This window comes from Zea mays, chromosome 4, assembly GCF_902167145.1.
Source record: "Zea mays cultivar B73 chromosome 4, Zm-B73-REFERENCE-NAM-5.0, whole genome shotgun sequence".
Taxonomy (NCBI): domain Eukaryota; kingdom Viridiplantae; phylum Streptophyta; class Magnoliopsida; order Poales; family Poaceae; genus Zea; species Zea mays.
This window is the reverse complement of record NC_050099.1, coordinates 177,436,459-177,454,628: the sequence shown is the minus strand read 5'-3', so window position 1 is coordinate 177,454,628 and position 18,170 is coordinate 177,436,459. Positions and strand designations below refer to the sequence as shown.

Sequence of the window (18,170 nt, the reverse complement as noted above, 5' to 3'; positions counted from 1 at the left end):
TTGATCGGGGTCTTTTCTCAGTGCGGTCGGCCCAAAAATTGCACTGTTAGGCCTTGTTCGGTTATTCCAATTATACATGGATTGGATGAGATTGAAAAAATTTGGAAAAACTTTGACTTGGTTGGGATTTAAACCCATCCAATCCCACTTAATCCATATGGATTGAGAGCTAACCGAACAAGCTCTTATAGGGTTTGAACAACCCATGTCTTACTGTGATAGCTGTCCATTTCAAATATGTATCAGATTATGTTGTAATGCATAAGCACATGTTTGCTAGTAAGTAGTCGATCACTATTAGAAAAACAATGTTGGAGGATTCGCCGTCACCGATCTCCGTGCTGGTAGACGGGACTACAAGTAGGGACGAAAACAAGTCAAATTTGCATGAAGTTGAATTCGGATATCAAATTTTGCCATGTTTTAATTCAAATTCAAATAGGGATATGGATACTATCGAATATGAGTAAGAAATGGATGTAACGGATTCCGATATCTGCTCAGATAATTACTCAGGTAAACTCAAAGTGCATGTTATCAAACTCAAGATAGATGAATAAAACTTTACTACTAATCTCATAGATAACCAAAGTGAAGTAAAATTAAAGTACATTCTTTATTATCTCCACTATCAAAGTAAACTAAATTAATCATGATGGTCAAAGTAAAGTAAATATATCAATTAATTAGTTATTATTTATATAATATTTATCATGAAACGAATTATGTAAACTAATTTACATCAGTAACTAAATAAATTAATTTAGTAAAAGCAACAAATAAATTATATTTAACTAAATTATAAAAATACTAAAACTAATTTACCATTTATGTATCATTAATAACATTAATAGTTATTTGTAGATATACTATTAATTACTTTCAATGTTTCGTTAGTAATATTACAATTAAATAATTAGTCACTAAGCATGGAGAGAGAACTGCTATACCACGGATTTATTATAAAGGTTTTCATGGATAGGGATAAATTTCGCATATTCCATAGTTTTGTCTAAAGCGGATCTGAAATCAAATAGAAAAAAGCTCAAAAACAAATTTGGATATATCTATTATTTAATGAAACGACTATTTTTACAAATAAGTTTTAGGTGCAAGCTTCTATTCTTAGATTTTTAGATCGTGATTCATCCGTAGTTTATATTTAATACTTAATTTCCCCGTCAGCTTGTGCACTTTATTAAAAAAATCTCTAACAAACTATGAATGCATATACGACTGAATCATGATCTAAAGAATCTAAAGGTCTAGAAGGTTTGCTTGCCCAGAAGTTGTATCTAAATCTAAACGTTTAATATTCATGCTATATCCGAATCGAATGCTCAGTTAGATTAGAATTCTAATATGTATGGATTAGATTTTATAAAACAGATATTTCATCATCCCTATTTGCAGAATATTCAGAGACTGGTCAGAGTGAAAAGTTGGCCCACTTGGCAGCGACCAGTCAGATGGGGTTCATTGGACTACTGGTCTGTAACAGCAGCTTGCAAGTACCAACTCCCAGTCAACCATGCAGGATGAGTACCTGAAGCACATGGACTGTTCGACTCTGACCAACTCGGCACAAAAATCACGCCTATCTGCTAGTAGTGTCAACAGGCCCTGCACATTTCTGATGTACACAACCTTTCATGTAAAAAACTCAGGTCTCATGAGCCTGCGTTTCAGCCTCACTAAAAAAGAAGGTTAAATATTTCGTTTAAAAGAAAAATAACTAAACCTACAACACCACAAGAGTTTCCAGACAGACGGTATGTACGCTGGTCAGTTGATGAGCCGTCGTCGGTCATTCGATCGCATCCAAATGGGGACAAGATCTTATGGCATGGAGCATGGACACAACAATACAAAGAATGGGCACGGGGGGCAACGGAAGGAGCCGCTCTCTCGTCAGGGTCGAAAACTGCTTGGTCCCGTCATGCCATCAAGAGATTACAGAGTTGTATTTACGCCTGTCAGCGCCACTGCTTGGCGATCTCCTCGTCGAGGATTTGGGTAGCCTGCCGCCTGGAGAAGTCGTCCGGGCTGATGTTGCTCACCAGTAGACTCCGTAGGGCTAGCAGCTCATTGCGGTTGGCTCGCTGGAATAGACCCCTCAGCGCATGCAGAGGACCCTGAGCCTGAGGTGGCGCCGTCGCACGATCTTCAGTGACAACATGAGGCCTGGATCTCCAGTACTCTGTGCAGATGCGATCTCTATCCCGTGCCTCGATTGCCTGGGATGAATTAAACGAAATCATTCAGTGGCATATATGTCAGTCACCAGTGGCTTGGGAAATTCGCAGCCACAAGCCGAGCATGTGCGGAATCATCATGCAGTTATATATGCAACCTGAAAACAGGTTCCACTGCTCATGGCATTGGTGTGCTTCAGTGTTTCTTCTTTTTTTCCCCATTTCTTGAGGTGTAGTGTGTTTCAGAATGCGGTCAAGTGAATACTTTCCTCACCTGAACTATTGCCGGTGACAGCAACCCGAACATTTCAAAACCATCAACTGATCCCGGTGGCTGTAGTGCAGGAAGATTAGCTCTTCCCGTACTGAGTTGCCTCCGTATTTCCATATTCAGCCTCTCACGGACCATGCTCCAGCACTTGGCAGGAGAGACGTTGATAAAAAGTTCGCCTGGACAGTTTTCCAGAGTCACCTGTAATGCATCAAGCAACATATATCAAGATACGGAAAGAACAGATGTACAGATGGTACAAAAGGCTGAAATTTACCATAAACAGAGGTCCCTGTGGTCCGGCGTCTAATATTTCAGATATGTAGTATGCCATTTGTGTTGGATCCACGATGCTGAAGTATTTTACTCTGCTCCTGAACCCTGTGTTTACAAAGGTAAAACAAGTTAAGGAAAACAGAAAAATATAAATCAAAGTGCTGGCGAAATCAAATATATCAGTAAACACACTCAGATAAGGAGTAAACCAGTAATTAATAGCAGCAAAACATTCCTATACCATGAATACTGCTACATATAACATAAAAATCATTCAAGGATGCAAAGCTGCAAAAGATTAACTCCTTATAACAAGATCTCTTCTAATTAAAACAAAGCTGGAAGATGCATAGATACATGCCAATTGTCAGGAGAAGACGAACCTTTTGGGAAGATTGCTTGGCTTGAGGACCACAACCTCCCAGATAGCACAACACCAATTTCCAAAGATTCAACTAAGCTCTTGAATCGATGTACAACGTTAGCCATCCGAAGGCCCTTGTGTGCACCTCCACTCCCATTATGATTTCCTAGAGCAGGTTGCACCAATGCAGCTGAATGACCCCTTGCTTCTGAACCAGATAGAGATTCAGATTTTCTTTTAAGGCATTCGTCACTTGGTTGCTGGTTACCAAAATTTGGATGTCCAATATGGGCACCGCCTGAACTTAAACCAACATATGTATTTTTCACAAGTGAAGAATCTATGAGAGGCTTTGAAGTAAAGACGCTAGGTGAAGCTTCCTGAGATACACTTTGTGCTCTTAAAACAGTTCCCGCAAAGGGCTGACTTGATGCAGCAGAAGCTTGACTGCTATCTTTTTCTGTCATCACTGAGGCCCTAGTCTCTGGTGTTACATGCATTTGGTCCTTGTAAGAGTAAAACTGAGTTGCATTAGTGTTAGATGCCATCAGCCTATGTGAATTGTTTGAGCTCTCCATACTAGGATTCATGTTGCTTCCTTGATCAATCATTATTGGCGGTATGTTATGATGCACACCAGGCGAAGAGATACAGTCTCCAGCCCGCGAAGATTCTCTACTCCCTTTAAATACTACCAAGTCATATGTGTTTTTCACAGATTCTCCTGCAGTACTTAAAGACCTTGTCGCAAAATTGGAAGAAAGTGAGTGGCCAGAAGGAACTGGCAAGCTTAGTGAGCTTTTATGGCCTTCAGGAATGACACTGCTGTTTAGTGTACAGGATACCTCAGTCTTCATGTGTGCCTCCTGTAGTGAAATAGTTCCAGATTTTATTTGCTCTGTAAAAGGACAAGTATCCGTTTCCAAACTAGCTTTGTCCAGCATCTTATTACCATTGTTGTTCTGTTCATTGCAAACCAACGAAGGTGCCAATGATACTGTTGACGCCTGAGACATGTAGGACCTTCTGGGGCCATCAGCTACTCTGCGAGGAGTCTTCGAATCTTGGTCTTTTTCTCTTTTGACACATGATCTCAAACTTAATCCAAGATGAGAGACACCCCATCTGTGAATTGCACTTAACTTCCCACCTAAAGCATCAGCCAACATATTTAACTCATTGATATCATAACGGAAAAGGAAAAATCTTTTGTCCCAGTCACATGAGCAAAGCTGCTTTGCATGTACAAGGCAGGTATATTTCCCTGGGCAACATGGACAGCCAGAAGCAGAAAGATGCAGATCATAATAGCACAATGCACACTCTCTATCAGTAGAATCAAATTCAGCATCCATTTTTCTAGATTGAGATGGAGAGCATATATTTTGTCTTTGCGCCAACTCCAAATCGATTCTTGCCTAAGCAGGAAATTATATAAGATTCCACTGATATTTAGATAAAAAACACTATTTATAAAAACTGCAATACACATTTACCTTAAGCGATTTGCATATAGTGCTGTCAAGTCCACACATGCTTTTCCACCTCAAGTTATCAGCAGTATTTCTCTTAAGGAACAGAATATCCCAATGAGCTCTTATTGCTTCTCTAGCAGCCCCTAGCAACAGCTTATCATGGGAAACAGTAATTTTCCGAGCTTGCTTACGATAAAGCTCGACTGCATCCTGTCCAATTGGTAACCAATCAATTGGTGCCACATTAACAGCTTCTGCACAATTGAAGCCACAGTTGAAACCAGCATGGTATGCCCGAGGGAACGTTAGGACAAACTCTCCCTCATGCTGAACACATCGGTAGACTGGTACTCCTTCAGATTTAAGCAATGATGTTGAAAATTGAGTAACCTGCAGAAGGCGTTACCATCTTATAAATGCACCCCCATATCGTTTGTATCAAAAGGAAGGTAACTCACGCAAACATCACATCCCGCAGCAGAACCAAATCTCATATAGCCACCATCACATCATTATGCTAAATAATCATCGCACATAAATAAAACACAGTTGTCGCGGGGTTATTAAAACGACGAAACGTTGAAACGCTCATGGGTGAGTTTTAACTTTTAAACGGTTTAAACAAAGTTTAAACGTAGTTTTAAACAACATAGGGAAATTTCAATATATCATAATTTCAGGCAATTATATCAAGTCAAATACCAAACAACCAACATAAGTTCACATAATAATATTGTGCAAAATGACATGTCCACAACCACATTACCAGTTTACCACAATAACACAAGTTCAACTAATAGCAAGTCGACAACTGCAAACAAAATGGAATGAGATGTCTAATAGTCCACAATCACAAACGGAACGCATATGTTCAGATGACAGCACCCTTCATCAATCCTTCTTCCTTCACCAAGTGAGCAACAGGAGGCTAGGGGTGTGTTTGGTTTGGCTTTTGGCTTTGGCTTTTGCCCCTTAAAAGCCAAAAGCCAACCAAAGGGCTGGATCTAGGAAGCAGCTTTTTCTAAAAGCCGACTTTCTCGTAGTGCAAAACTGAAAGCACCTCTGGACCTGCTTTTAGTGGCTTTTGGATGGAACTGTGAAAACATATATCAAAGAACTTTTAACGACTTTTAGTGGTTTCCACCAAACGATTTTTAGCTTTTTAACAGCACACAGCCTACAGCAGCTTTTTCCACAGCTCACAGCCCACAGCAACTTTTTCCACAGTCACAGCTCAACCAAACAGACCCTAGATTACTCACCAGTGGAGCATACGCCAGCGGACAGTGGGACAGTCAGTCTCTGTACTCTGTAGTCCTGCCGCAGTGGGACAGCAGAGGCGGGGCTGGCAGCGCCGGACGGGCGGCGCAGGAGGGAGGACGGCCTGGAGCGGCGGCACACAGAGGCTCTGAGGCGGGGCTGGAGGACGGCCTGGAGAGCAGCGGCCTGGAGGGAGGACGGCCTGGAGAGCAGCTGCCTGGAGCGGCGGCGGCCTGGAGCAGCGGCACGCAGAGGCGGGCCTGGCGGCGCCGGACGGGCGGCGCAGGAGGGTTGGAGCAGCGGCAGCGGCGGCCTGGAGGCTGGAGCGCGCCCTGGAGTGCGGCGGCTGGTGAGAACGCGAGTTCCTAATTGGGCTGGTGATAGTGCGGCCTGTAGCGGCGGTCTGGGTGGGCTAGGCGGGAGTTTCTAATTGGGCTGGGCCAATTTCTAGCAGCAGACGCATTAAACGCCCGAAACGCGGCGTTTCACTCTATACCGCGTTTAAACGTCAAAACGTGACGTTTAAACGACGTTAAACGACATTTTACGACGAATCGTAAAACGTTTTGTCGTTTCACTTTCTGTCAGCGTTTTATAGTTTAAACGACGTTTAAACGCCGTTTTAACGTCGTTTTAATAAGCATGCCGGCCTAATTCTAACAAATTGCGATGATCAGATTGTTTGGGCTCTAAACAAAACGGGTTTTTCAGTTAAGTCCATGATTCGAAAATTAGATGTGACTCGGTTAAGGTCCCGTTCAGATTCTTATGGAAGATCAAAATCCCCCCAAAAATTAAAACTTTTCTTTGGTTGATTGCTAATGATAAAATTCTATCCAAGGGCAATTTGAAAAAGAGAAATTGGAGAGGTTGGTGTGATTGTTGCTTCTGTGGAGTTTTTTAATCCACAGATCATTTGTTTTTTGAATGTTCAGTTGCGAAGTATATTTGGAGAATAGTCCAGGTTTTTTTAACCTCAAAACAATTACCGGGAAGCTGGTTGACCTCTTTGGCAGATGGCTCTGGGTTTCAATAAAAACCTTAGGAACTTATTGATCATTGGTGCTGGAGATATCCTTTGGTGAATCTGGAAATTTAGAAATGATATTTGCTTTAACAATAAGTGGTTTGTTGACCCTAATGATATGTTTTCCTCTTCTGTCAATGGATTAAATCTTGGGCAATTTTGCAGACAAAGAAGGGAAAAAGGATGCTGGAGGAAGGAAGCGCACAGGTCAAAACTCAAAAGGATGGCAAATGAGATTTTTTGTAGATCAAGAGGCTGGGCGCCAGCATCTAAGAGTTTCCTTTGATGAATATGGGGCATCTTCAAGCTGCAAGATGAAGTCTCTGCTTGTCTTTTGGGGTTTTCTGTCATCTGTCTAGTGATAGCTGTAGTTTCTGGGTTCTTAGTCCTCGTTTTGGGCACTAGGAGGTGGCGTGAATGCAGTGCTTGAGCATTTTATGTAATACCCAGTTGGGTCCGCTGGCATTGCGCTTTTCCCCTGTTTTCGTAAGGTGAATCTGCTGTTAAGTTTCGTAAGTCTTTTGAGTAGGGAGGTTCAGACTTAAACCCCTTAACTCTGCTGTTCCATTTCGCAAGTGTTTAGTTTTAATACAGGAACACTTCAAGAATATATTGAAAGCTGTGATACTTCAACAAGTGACTCGGTTTCTAGCAAAAAAAAATCTAACACAAGAAAGAACCCGCGTGTGCGAGAACAGGACTTTTTATAACATTACTCAGCACCAAATCTGTTTACTATAGTGATGTTACAGCATAATTTAAATGGACCACATGAGGTAGAGAGAGAGAGACGTGGGAAGACATGTGATAGTCAGACCCAATAAAAAATAACACCTACTCTAAGTTCTGATAACTATTAACTAATGTGTGAATACCTGAAGCCCTAGTTTATAATAACCAATCAAGAGAGAAACGCTTACCAGGTTGTGAAGCAAATCAGGTTGTTCCTCAAACAAGTCAGGTAGGTGTTTCCTCATTGCTGCCTCCAAATTTACAGCATCCTTTCCTGGAACTCCATACCACATCTTTGGAGCACCCCAATGCATGTAGTTCAGTGAGTACAAATGATGGTCTTCAACATGCTGTCAGCAGAGACATGCCAGTGTAAAATCTCAGAACATGAATGTTAAATTTGGATAATGACAACAATCTTAATTGTAAGAGAAGTAGACATGCCAACAAGCATCTTACCCAGCAGAATGATGAAAAGCACATTCCGACATACATCCAAGGGACCAAAACACCAGAGATGTCACCGCCCTCAAAAGATAGTACTGAACCTTGTAGTCTAGGCAAGTTGTTTAGGTTCCAACCAGACTCTAAGTACTTATGCTCAACATCAGATTTTACTTCGGGAGAAGACTTTGGGAAGCCGCTACCAAAAGTTCCAGTCTCCAAATCAGCACCATATACTACCTGTACGAGAACGTATTCTCTGATAAGTTAGTCGATAGCAGAACTATATGTCAAAAACAGAAATAAGAACTTCGAAAATATTATAATTAGGCCAAGAAACATCTGCAAGGACTATGTTCAGGCAATCAGGAATCATATACAAAAGAACAGAACTGCACTGGGAAGCTAAATCAGAAACTATCTAACAAATCCAGATCTAAAATGACATATACTGTACTTTCTAAAGTTTGGACAGAGCTATGAATTGCAAATGACATAGTTACTCTATGATAGCAGAAGACCGGTACCTCTATCTCTTCAGTAGGCTTTTCGACTATACGCCAATACTCGCCTTCAATGTCTTCTACTGATGGTGGTGAGTCCGCGGGCACTTCTTTCTTAAAATATTGTTCACGGAAATCATCTGCATACTTCTTAAATGTCTGAAGTGTGAACTCAGGTCCAGGTTCAAATCCAAACCTCTCTTGGTTTTGCTGCACCCCAGTTTGATTGTGATTAATATTATTGTTATCTTCCAGCTCTAAAAGCTTCTCCGCTTCTTCATCACCCCACCTCTTCTGCCCTTCTTGGATGATTTACGGTTTTGGAGCTTGTCAACCTTCTGTACCCGAGTACAAAATTTTGAGCATTCCCATATGTTCTTCTCTTTAAGAAGGCATGGAGGTTTCCATGAAGGCGGCGGGACAATACGACAAATTCCATATGGTTCTGCTGTAGACCGTATACTCTCAATGTATTTTAAGGTGTCCTTGAATTCCTGATCCACAAGAAGGTATCATGAGATTAGTGTATGCAAAAATAAACCAAGTACTGCCATACTACAAGGCAGTGCGATAAACATAAGATACCTCTTCGGATGGATAGAAAACAGGAGCTTCCTCAAGAACAGGCCTCCTTGCACCAGATGGATTCCACCTTGCAACAACCTGCACGATGTCGATGTGATGTGCATAAGCTGACAAAAAACATCTTCCTGGAAGTGACTCAGCAATTTAGCACAGTTACACAAACCTTTTGACAATCAGCACATTGTGCGCATCCCCGAAGTACTCCTTTCGGTAATTGTCGTCTGTGTCTCACTAATCCCACTCCCTGTCAAGAAAACAGAGCCATGTCATGGCAATGCATTAAAATCATGACGAATTCAGGTAATCACATAAGGATCAATACACGAATGAAACCTTTTCTGCTGATTCAACATCAGATTCTTCGTCCGAGATAAGGTCGAACTGGCTATAGTCTATTGGAGGCCTGTTACGAAGTGACCTCCTGCAACTATGGGTCCCTGAAGTACTAGCAGGAGTGTCACTCCAACCATGCGCCGAACCGTGTTCCAGAACTTCAACATCTTTCTCCATGCAGTGTGCTGCTTGAGCAGAACTAGAATGAGCATCAGCTGATTTGGCATTGTTTTGGATGCCCTGTAGCGCGAGGGCAACAAAAGGTCCGAATCCAGGTGGAATTGAGGGTTCAGGATCCCCGCCGAGTGTGGCCATGATGCACTCTGTTCCCATCATTGCTGCATCGGAGGACGACGCTTTGATCAGCAAACCGAGAGATCCGCTGTGAAACTAAGATGAACTTTACATAAAAAAAGAGCAAAACGTATACAAATGCCTACTGTTAACCTACCAAGGCAACCAATAAACCTCGATTTAGGTATATGAGCAAATTACAGTAGGGAACATAATCGCATCCATATTGTTCCAAACCAAAAATACAGAAATGATGCAACGTTTTGCCTGTTGTGCTAGTTGCAGACAGGGTACAGCTCAGCTGCATTTGCCACACCGTCGTCCTACTTAAGCTGATTCACTCATCTTCAACACAGAAGGCACTACAGCGCAGCAGGCTGCGGACAGCAGAATGTAGAGAAATCATATCATACGAAAGTGTAAGACGTCTATTGCTCCTTACTCCGCAAGCGGCAACGTGGCACAAACTCCAGCACAAGCGCACCCAACGCGTCCTACCCTGCGTGGATACAATGCCTCCCACTGTCTGACTGACGCAGGAAATCGCTGGAGTGGCAACTTGTAACGTAACGTGTAGAAGGGGTAAGGATGAGGAAGAAGAAACAGAATTACAACTGAGCAAGGCCGCCCCTGAAAACACGCGGGGAGGGAGGAGAGCGAACAGCCAGCCACGCACAGTAATCGCACGGGACCACGGCATCCACGGGCCCCGGGCTCCCCCAACTCCATGCCGTCCACGCCTCCGCGGGAGGGGAGAGTAGAGCTGTAGAGGAGAGGGGGCACCGAGCAGAAGCGGCCGCGTGAGGAGGGGAAACGAGAAGTATCCGTCACGTAGATGGACGGGCCAGATGGCCTGGAATAGCCAGCCCACACAAGACCCTTTCTCTCTTCACAATAGCCGGCCCAGTCGGCCCGCGAGGCAAAGAGGCCCAACGGGAGGGCGACGTGGCGCCAGGTGAGTGGAGTGCTGAGTCTCCCTCGCACCGTCGCACGCATCTGTCTCGGCACAGCGCACAGCGCACACCGCATCGCTGCGGCCGCATCTTTTCTCCTCTCTTGCGCCCAAATCGATGAACGATTGCTTTTCCTCATCTCATATCTCTGCGATTTTTACACTGCTTGCGAATGAAAAAGGTAGCGGAAGGGCATGGAAATTGGAAACGGATCTCTGAATCAATGCCCTCTGGACGCAAATCTAAAGAGACCACGGAGCAAAAATGCAGGAGCTTAGACCTCTTTTTTTTGTTTTGTTTTTGAATCAGTCAAACAGCAACAGAGCCTTTTTATCGTAGGTTGGACAATCAAAATACAGAAAAACCGCAGCAGATGATTTGGCTTGAATGCCGCCAAACGAAGCACAAACCAAAAAGACCCAGAAGCGGATCCACGAGCAGCCCCTGGTCCAAACGCCCAACCGGATTCGGACGTTCATGAGTGTTTTTTTTTCTTTATCTCTACTAACTATTAAGTTAGTACTGTAGACCGCCCCCGCCCCCTGTCTCCGCCCGCCCGCCCGCAAACCCCGCCGCGCTTCACGCCGCCAGGATGCCCCTTCCGCATCACTAACCCCGCGCCCCGAACTCCAAATCCTGAAAACCTAGCCGCCTCTCTACCCATACTCACCCTCGGCGGCGACGCCTCTGGCGGTGGCCGACCGCCATCCGAGTTCGAGTCGCGTCCGTCGACCTCCCGACTTCAGTGATTCTTGTTGTGGTAGCAGATCGAGGACGAGACGGCTCCACCAGATCCAGAAGACGGAAGTAAAGAAGAGAAGCGAACCAAAGCAAGCAAGCTTCAAGAACAAGGTACTGGATCAACAACTCCTAGCTGATTCGATTCTTGAGTTTGTTCTGATCCGATCTTCCCTTCCTATTCAGCGCTGCCCTATTCGATTCCATTTCGTGTTCCTCTGTGCTGCTGCAGGGGAGGGGGAGGAGGAGGAGGCCACGGGGCTGCCGTCCGACGTGCCGCGCGGCCACTTCGCGGTGTACGTGGGCGAGCGGCGGCGCCGGTTCGTGGTGCCCATCGCGCTGCTGGACCGCACCGAGTTCCGGTCCCTGCTGCGGCGCGCCGAGGAGGAGTTCGGGTTCACGGGCGCCGCCGGCGGCGGCGGCCTCGTCCTCCCCTGCGAGGATGTCGCCTTCCGCTCCCTCACCTTCGTGCTCGCCTGCACCCGGTGAACGCGCACCCGTTTCCAGGGGAGGGGAGGAGGAGGAGGCCACGGGGCTGCCGTCCGACGTGCCGCGCGGCCACTTCGCAGTGTACGTGGGCGAGCGGCGGCGCCGGTTCGTGGTGCCCATCGCGCTGCTGGACCGCCCCGAGTTCCGGTCCCTGCTGCGGCGCGCCGAGGAGGAGTTCGGGTTCGCGGGCGCCGCCGCCGGCGGCGCCCTCGTCCTCCCCTGCGAGGAGGTCGCCTTCCGCTCCCTCACCTCCGTGCTCGCCTGCACCCGGTGAACGCGCACCCGTTTCCTGCCGCTGCGTGCTTGGGATTTGCATGCCCGGCCCTCAGCCCCCGGCCGCCGCGGCGCTGCCTATTCGTTTGGTTCATTGGTTCGGCGAGAGCACCGTACCTACGGTGTCAATGGCCTGTGTAAAAATCAATTATTAGAGAAGAGAAACAGGTGGTGGTGCATAGCATGCACCCGCCCACCCGCCCGGACCGGCACTGGTGATCGACGGCCGGGCGACGGAGGAGGAGGAGGAGATCGATGGAGTGATATGGATGAGCGAGAGCTCCAGAGCTTCACTGCTGCTGGCTATTTGACTAGCTGTTGGCCGCTGCTCTGTGCTCTGCATGTACGATGTTTGTGCTGCGTTCTGCTTACTGTTCCTGGCCGGCCTCCTGCTGCAAGTAGATACGGTTAGGCCAGCCAGTGCGACAAGTGAACCATCAATCCATCATCAATGTTTTCTTATTTTTTTTCTCTACATGCAAAGATACTGATGGCACGCATACATGCATGGCCCGACGATGGCCATGAAGGCCAGAGCTACCTGATATGGGCGACCATACGAACCGACATCATCAAGCATTATTCAGATATGCGTACTACTACTTTCCTTCATCCGTCTCATGTTTCATCGATCAATTTTTTTGCGTGAAGCAAAAATAATATGCGTACTACTTTCCTTCTCTTTATTCAAGGTAGCTTGATATCTACTCATTATGCTATATCTTTTGATTCTCACTATAACGAAATGCTCATGAATACAAGTATAGAGTAAATAGAAAAAAAATCATTAATCAACTCCGGAACGCTGGAAAAGAAAGTGCGAACAGGCCTACATGTGTCGTCCGATCCGGCTGCACTGCGCGACACAGGTCACGGGCGTTGCCTGGCTCCGATCCGCATGTCGCGCCGCGCACAGCACATACGTCCCGGCCGAGGCTCCCCGCGACGTCGAACTGGAGGACCTGCCTGCAGCAGGCTGGAGCTGCAGGAGGTGAATTGAATTCTGGCCAGGCCAGAGAACATGGCGTGGCGCCAAGGGGGGGGACGCCGGGGCAGCCCATGTGCGGCGCGAGCGCTCGTGTGGTCGCGGCGGACGCCCAACCGCCGCGGCCCGAACACCGCCTAGAGGAACAGAGCCGAGCCATCAGCGGGGGAGGGGGCGCCGGCAGCAGGCGGGTGGCCCGGGCCCGGGCATCTCAGCTCAAGGAGCGGGATCCTTTGCTGCTGCTAGCCTGGACAACTGCTAGGTGCAACGCAAATGCAAAATCCACCTCTTTGGATTGGATGCTTCAAAAGGCGCCCAGAACGATCCGGCGCATTTTCACCATCGCAATAAGAACCTCCTCCTGCTCGTACCCATATCGTGTCAGAAGCACGTCACATGTTAGATCAGCGAGCGCGAGCAGCAGTAGCCCCCGCTTTTGGTGTAAGCTAACAGCATCTCCAAAAGCTCCCTAAAAAATGACTTCTCAAAATCAGCTTTAAGTGACAGCTAAAAAATTAGTAGATGTATATTTTAATCCTTTCTCTATAGATCACTTAAAAGCGACAAATTGTTTCTGGGGAGCCCAAAAATATCTAATTTCTTCAATGGTGAGACCATTAAAATCGTGACATATATTAAAGTCTGCATGATACTGATAGTTGCAATGTAGTAGTGAAACAACTAAATTAAAATAGCAAAATTTATGTATGGTCAGGATCATAAATAGATTATATAACATTTTCTAATAACAATATAAAACACATTTTGTATATAAGTTATCATGGTATTATATATTTCCGTTGCAACGCACGGGCACTCATCTAGTGATTTATGATGAGCCAAAATAGAATACAACAAGGCGGCTATGCGGTCAAACAGAAACAGGGACATGAGGAAAATGGAAAGAGATGGATAGATAGCAGTACCAGAAAGAAAGAAAAAAGGCAGCGACGAATCCGCACCCCCCACGCTGCGAAATCACGAAACGAACGGGAAACGAAATCAGACGAATAAAACCAAAATCACACGAGGCGGGACACATACGGAACGGATTATCCTCTGGAGACCCTTCTGGTTCGATTGAGCTTGAGGACCCTAGAATTTTTTTCCCAGCGCTAATCCCTACTATGAACAACTAGCTACACGAAACCATCCGGCCGCAAAACAGATCTATACTAATTTAGGAACAGCGATCTACAGATCTGCATTGCATGTCGCTCGCTCTAGCCCTTCAGATGGGCTGCAGACGTCTCCCCATCCTCCAAACAGAAAACATATTACTGGTTGTACAAACAACACAGAAAAAAATAGGAGACAGCAACAAGAATCAAATCCAGACGCCGGATCGGGGGAAGGAAGAAAAAAATGGAAGTGAGGAGATTTACCGGCACTTTACGCACGGACAGATCCGTCAGGTGAGGTGAGCTGTGCGGCAGTTCAATCGTTCGTGTCAGAAACGTCCTCATCGTCCCATCCCAACCGCGCTTTGTTATTTTCCTATATTTTTGTTGTGCCAGGCTTGTTCAGATCCAGGAACTTTTGCGGCAACGAAAAAATCGTGAGATTTACCCACCCGTTCTGGTTTATTTTTCTTTCAGAAATCGATTTGCTCCTCCCTGCCTTGGATGCTGCTGCCGCCCTGAGATCCTGGCCCTAGAAGATTAGATGCCCCCGGCACCCACCTCCTCCTCCTCCTCTTCCTTCTCCTAGGCCAGGGCGCCAGGTCAGGGTAGCAAGCAACACATACGCGGGCAGGAGGCAGGCGAAGGGTTGTTATTATTCTTGTGACGATGAACAGACGGACAGACAGATAGATAGATAAGCAGCAGATCCGATCCGCCGGAGAAGAAGAGAGGGATACTGTAGTAGTACCAACCAAAATACAGGGGGCTCGGGATAAATAGTGCGTGCTGCTGGGTTTCTTTCTTCAGCTTTGCGGAAAAGAGGGAGAGGGAGGAGTAGGAGATCCTGTGGGTGCTGGTAAACTGGTAGTATTCTGTATTTCTCGCGGGTGACCTAGAAGAAGAAATCCAACCAGCTGCACAGCAACAGCAAGCACGAGAGAGAGAGAGAGAGGAGGAGGTGCGAGTGTGAAAAGGTTGATAGCAAAGGGTGTTGCTGAAATTGTGCAAGAACAGTGGACAGGCAAGCAAATGGCAAAGTCTGCCTTGCTTGCCCATGTCCGTAGTTGCTTTTGGGCTTAAACCATGGGCAGCACCTTTGTCCTTTGCTTGCAGTAATGCTAGTGCTGGAGTACACTGATAGTTAATTCATTGGTTGGTTAACGCTTGCTTTGCGGTCAACAACTGTACAATCAGGTCTTATGTGTAAGCGTGCAAGCGAGATTTTTTATCCGTTAGATTATGATACAATCATGTATCACATTTAATACTTAAACCATCTCACCATCAGCTCATTTAGATTCATAGAAAACACCTTTTAAATTATGAATATGTCTATAGTTAGATCATCATCTAATGAACTAAGAGTCTCGCTTGTATACATAGTAGTTGTTTCTGCTTTGCGAGGGGATTAGCTTGGGGGGAGGTTGAGGGTTGGGACCAGCAGAGCAGATCAGCAATGGACGACATGGCGCGGCTCACATCACCTTTCTTGACCATTTTCTGGCCTCTTTGCCACGTCGTATGTCCCTCTCATGGTCAACGATCTCCGCTAGTCCTTTTGAGCTGGTAATAATTTCCCACCGAGTTTTATTTATGGTATCTATATGTTTCTCTATACTCACTTGCACTTGCACTTGCACTTTGAGAGAAGGAAAAAAGAATAATTTACTCGTTTGCACTTTCAGGCAAAGAATAGGGTGGGGGATAATTTTGGTTTTCACTCTCAAAGAAAATCCATTTCTGGTTCTCCAATCCAAGGAGGAAGGCACACCGGCGTGAATTGGTGACTTCATTTTACGACCGTCGGATGACGCGGTGGTCACCCGGATCAAACGCGCCGGCCAGCGGTGGGTCCCCGCGGCGTCGTCGTCTTCTCGTCGCGCCGCGTCGCGTCCGGGTCCGGCCGTCGGTGTGCTGTCGTTGCTTGCACGATAAGATTAGCCCGCGCACGGGGGAGATTAGGAGGGGATAAACGGACAGTCGGTATGGCCGAATGGGAATGGGATGGCGTGTGGGCCTGGCCCGTGCTTTCGTAGTGGACAGGACAGGCCGCGGGTGGCGGTATGGGCAGCGGCCTGTGCGGACCCACGCGTCCTTGACCGCTGCCACTGGCTCTGCACTGTGCTGGGGCTAGAGGGACGTGGCCGGAACCGAAGTCCGGAAGGTGGACGTGGAAGCGGACACACGTGCATGCATGGGCTCAGAAGAACCGGGCCGTCTGCAACCTCTTTGGACGCATCATTACCATTGGAGGATAAAATAAAAGGACGCACTCTTTTGCACTGCATTTTTCTTCCAGTTCAGAAACTACACCTTTCAATGCAATTCCAAGAACCTCGTCATATCGTTCGCAGTTGATAAAAAATAAAGGTTTTTGTAAAAAAAATACACCTAAACAACAACAAGCTTATTTCACAGCAGCGACAATTTGAGCTAGAATGGACTTCTTTTCCATTTTCAAGGTCTTAGTGCTACACGTGTGAAAACCACGACAGCCCATTAGTTATATGGGCCTCTATGGACTCTAAACCTAGCCTGCTTTACCTCTACTTTCTCCTGCTCTACTTTTTTTAACAAAATCCAATGCAGACACAAAGGTACTAAGGTAGCTTGGACGTTTTACACTAGATCGTTCTAAATTTTTTTTTATTATAGCAGAGTAGAATTTGAAATAGGAGATAGAATAGGTAAGCTGCTGGGAGACAAGCTTATGCTAAAAAATAAGACAGAGCTAGCAGTACACGCATGGGAACATGTTTGGTTAAGGAGCTTCTATTTAAAAAAACGGAAGATGAACCAATTTGGATTTTGCTTTTCTATCGTTACTTCCTTTTTAGTACAAATTTGAAAACAACTTGGAACCCTCCTTTTACTGCTTATCCAAGTTCCATATATTAATAAGACTTTGATGTGTTTTCTATTCCTAGTCATGATCCTTATGATGTTGTTGACAATCTATTTCTATATTGCTACGACACACTTTTCTTTATAGCATAGGGAGTAGAAAATTGCATCCCTATCTAGACGGTGGATCCCATCTAATACACGTCCAACTATTTCCATCATTATAGGTAAAAATGAATTTGTTTTTCTGTTTTTAAATGATGTATATTTTGATTAACGTAAGTTGTTTAAAAAATATAGTGTTTTTTTGTTTTTGAATGTAATAAATTTCTACTTTTTCTGGTATTTTGATTTTTTTATATATTTCAAAAAATGTTTTTGTATGTGCAATCCATAAAAAAAATTCCATATGAATATTATTTGCTTTAATTTTGTATATTGTATTAGTAAAATGTGCATTTAATTTTTAATGTTTAATGTTTAAAATGGATTGTGTGCCTTTTATTACCAACAAAGACACGCATGAAGGTGTCTCAAGTTGTCATTGAGACGACACTTGGTCTTAAAGTTGATGATGCAAGGATTGAGGAACATGAAGATAAAGTGATGGTCTTTGCACGTGTTTTGGAGGAGTTTCATGTTGATTTTTGAAGGAGTTTGCTGCTGAAGACACTTTTCTTTGACGACTAACTGGTGACAATCGACAAAGTCTTTGTCGAGTGTCCGATAAAAAGTACTCAGCAAAGAAGCCGTTGCCGATGTATAGTTCGACGAGTTTTTTTTTGTCGAGTGTCACACATTCTTGCCTATCTGGTCGTGTGCCAGCCTACAGAAAAGCGAGGAGGGGAGCACGGGAGGTGTGACACATTCCTGTATTACAAGTTGAGATTTTGCTAGGGAAGAATTCATTCATGGAGTTCTTTGAGATCCCACCTAGGATCAAGCTAGGTATGTTTCTTGTTATTTGGTATCTTGTTTTTGCTTCACTTCATTCATATGTTATGT

At 45.2% G+C, this 18,170-nt stretch overlaps 1 protein-coding gene and 1 pseudogene across 2 annotated transcripts; one reads left to right on the top strand and one right to left on the bottom strand.

Moving 5' to 3' along the window:
- Positions 1–1,485: 1,485 nt before the first annotated feature.
- LOC103654144 (lysine-specific demethylase pseudogene) lies at positions 1,486–15,257 on the bottom strand (annotated as a pseudogene). The gene is made up of 13 exons (NR_163847.1): positions 14,771–15,257; positions 14,583–14,694; positions 9,466–9,803; positions 9,296–9,376; positions 9,133–9,210; positions 8,572–9,041; positions 8,060–8,284; positions 7,789–7,950; positions 4,603–4,971; positions 3,126–4,524; positions 2,744–2,847; positions 2,470–2,667; positions 1,486–2,237 (listed from the first exon to the last, which is right to left on the bottom strand). The product of NR_163847.1 is annotated as a lysine-specific demethylase pseudogene (transcript).
- On the top strand, positions 11,100–12,028 carry LOC109945452 (uncharacterized). Its single transcript, XM_023302253.1, has 2 exons — positions 11,100–11,195; positions 11,361–12,028. The coding sequence occupies exons 1-2, from the start codon at positions 11,100–11,102 to the stop codon at positions 11,937–11,939; spliced, it is 675 nt and encodes a 224-aa protein (XP_023158021.1). The 3' UTR covers positions 11,940–12,028.
- Positions 15,258–18,170: the final 2,913 nt, after the last annotated feature.

Coding starts and splice junctions, on each gene's coding strand:
- LOC109945452 (XM_023302253.1), top strand. CDS start 11,100: ATGCCGCCAAACGAAGCACAAACCAAAAAGACCCAGAAGCGGATCCAC. Junction 11,196..11,360: donor GGATTCGGACGTTCATGAGT/GTTTTTTTTTCT, acceptor CTGAAAACCTAG/CCGCCTCTCTACCCATACTC.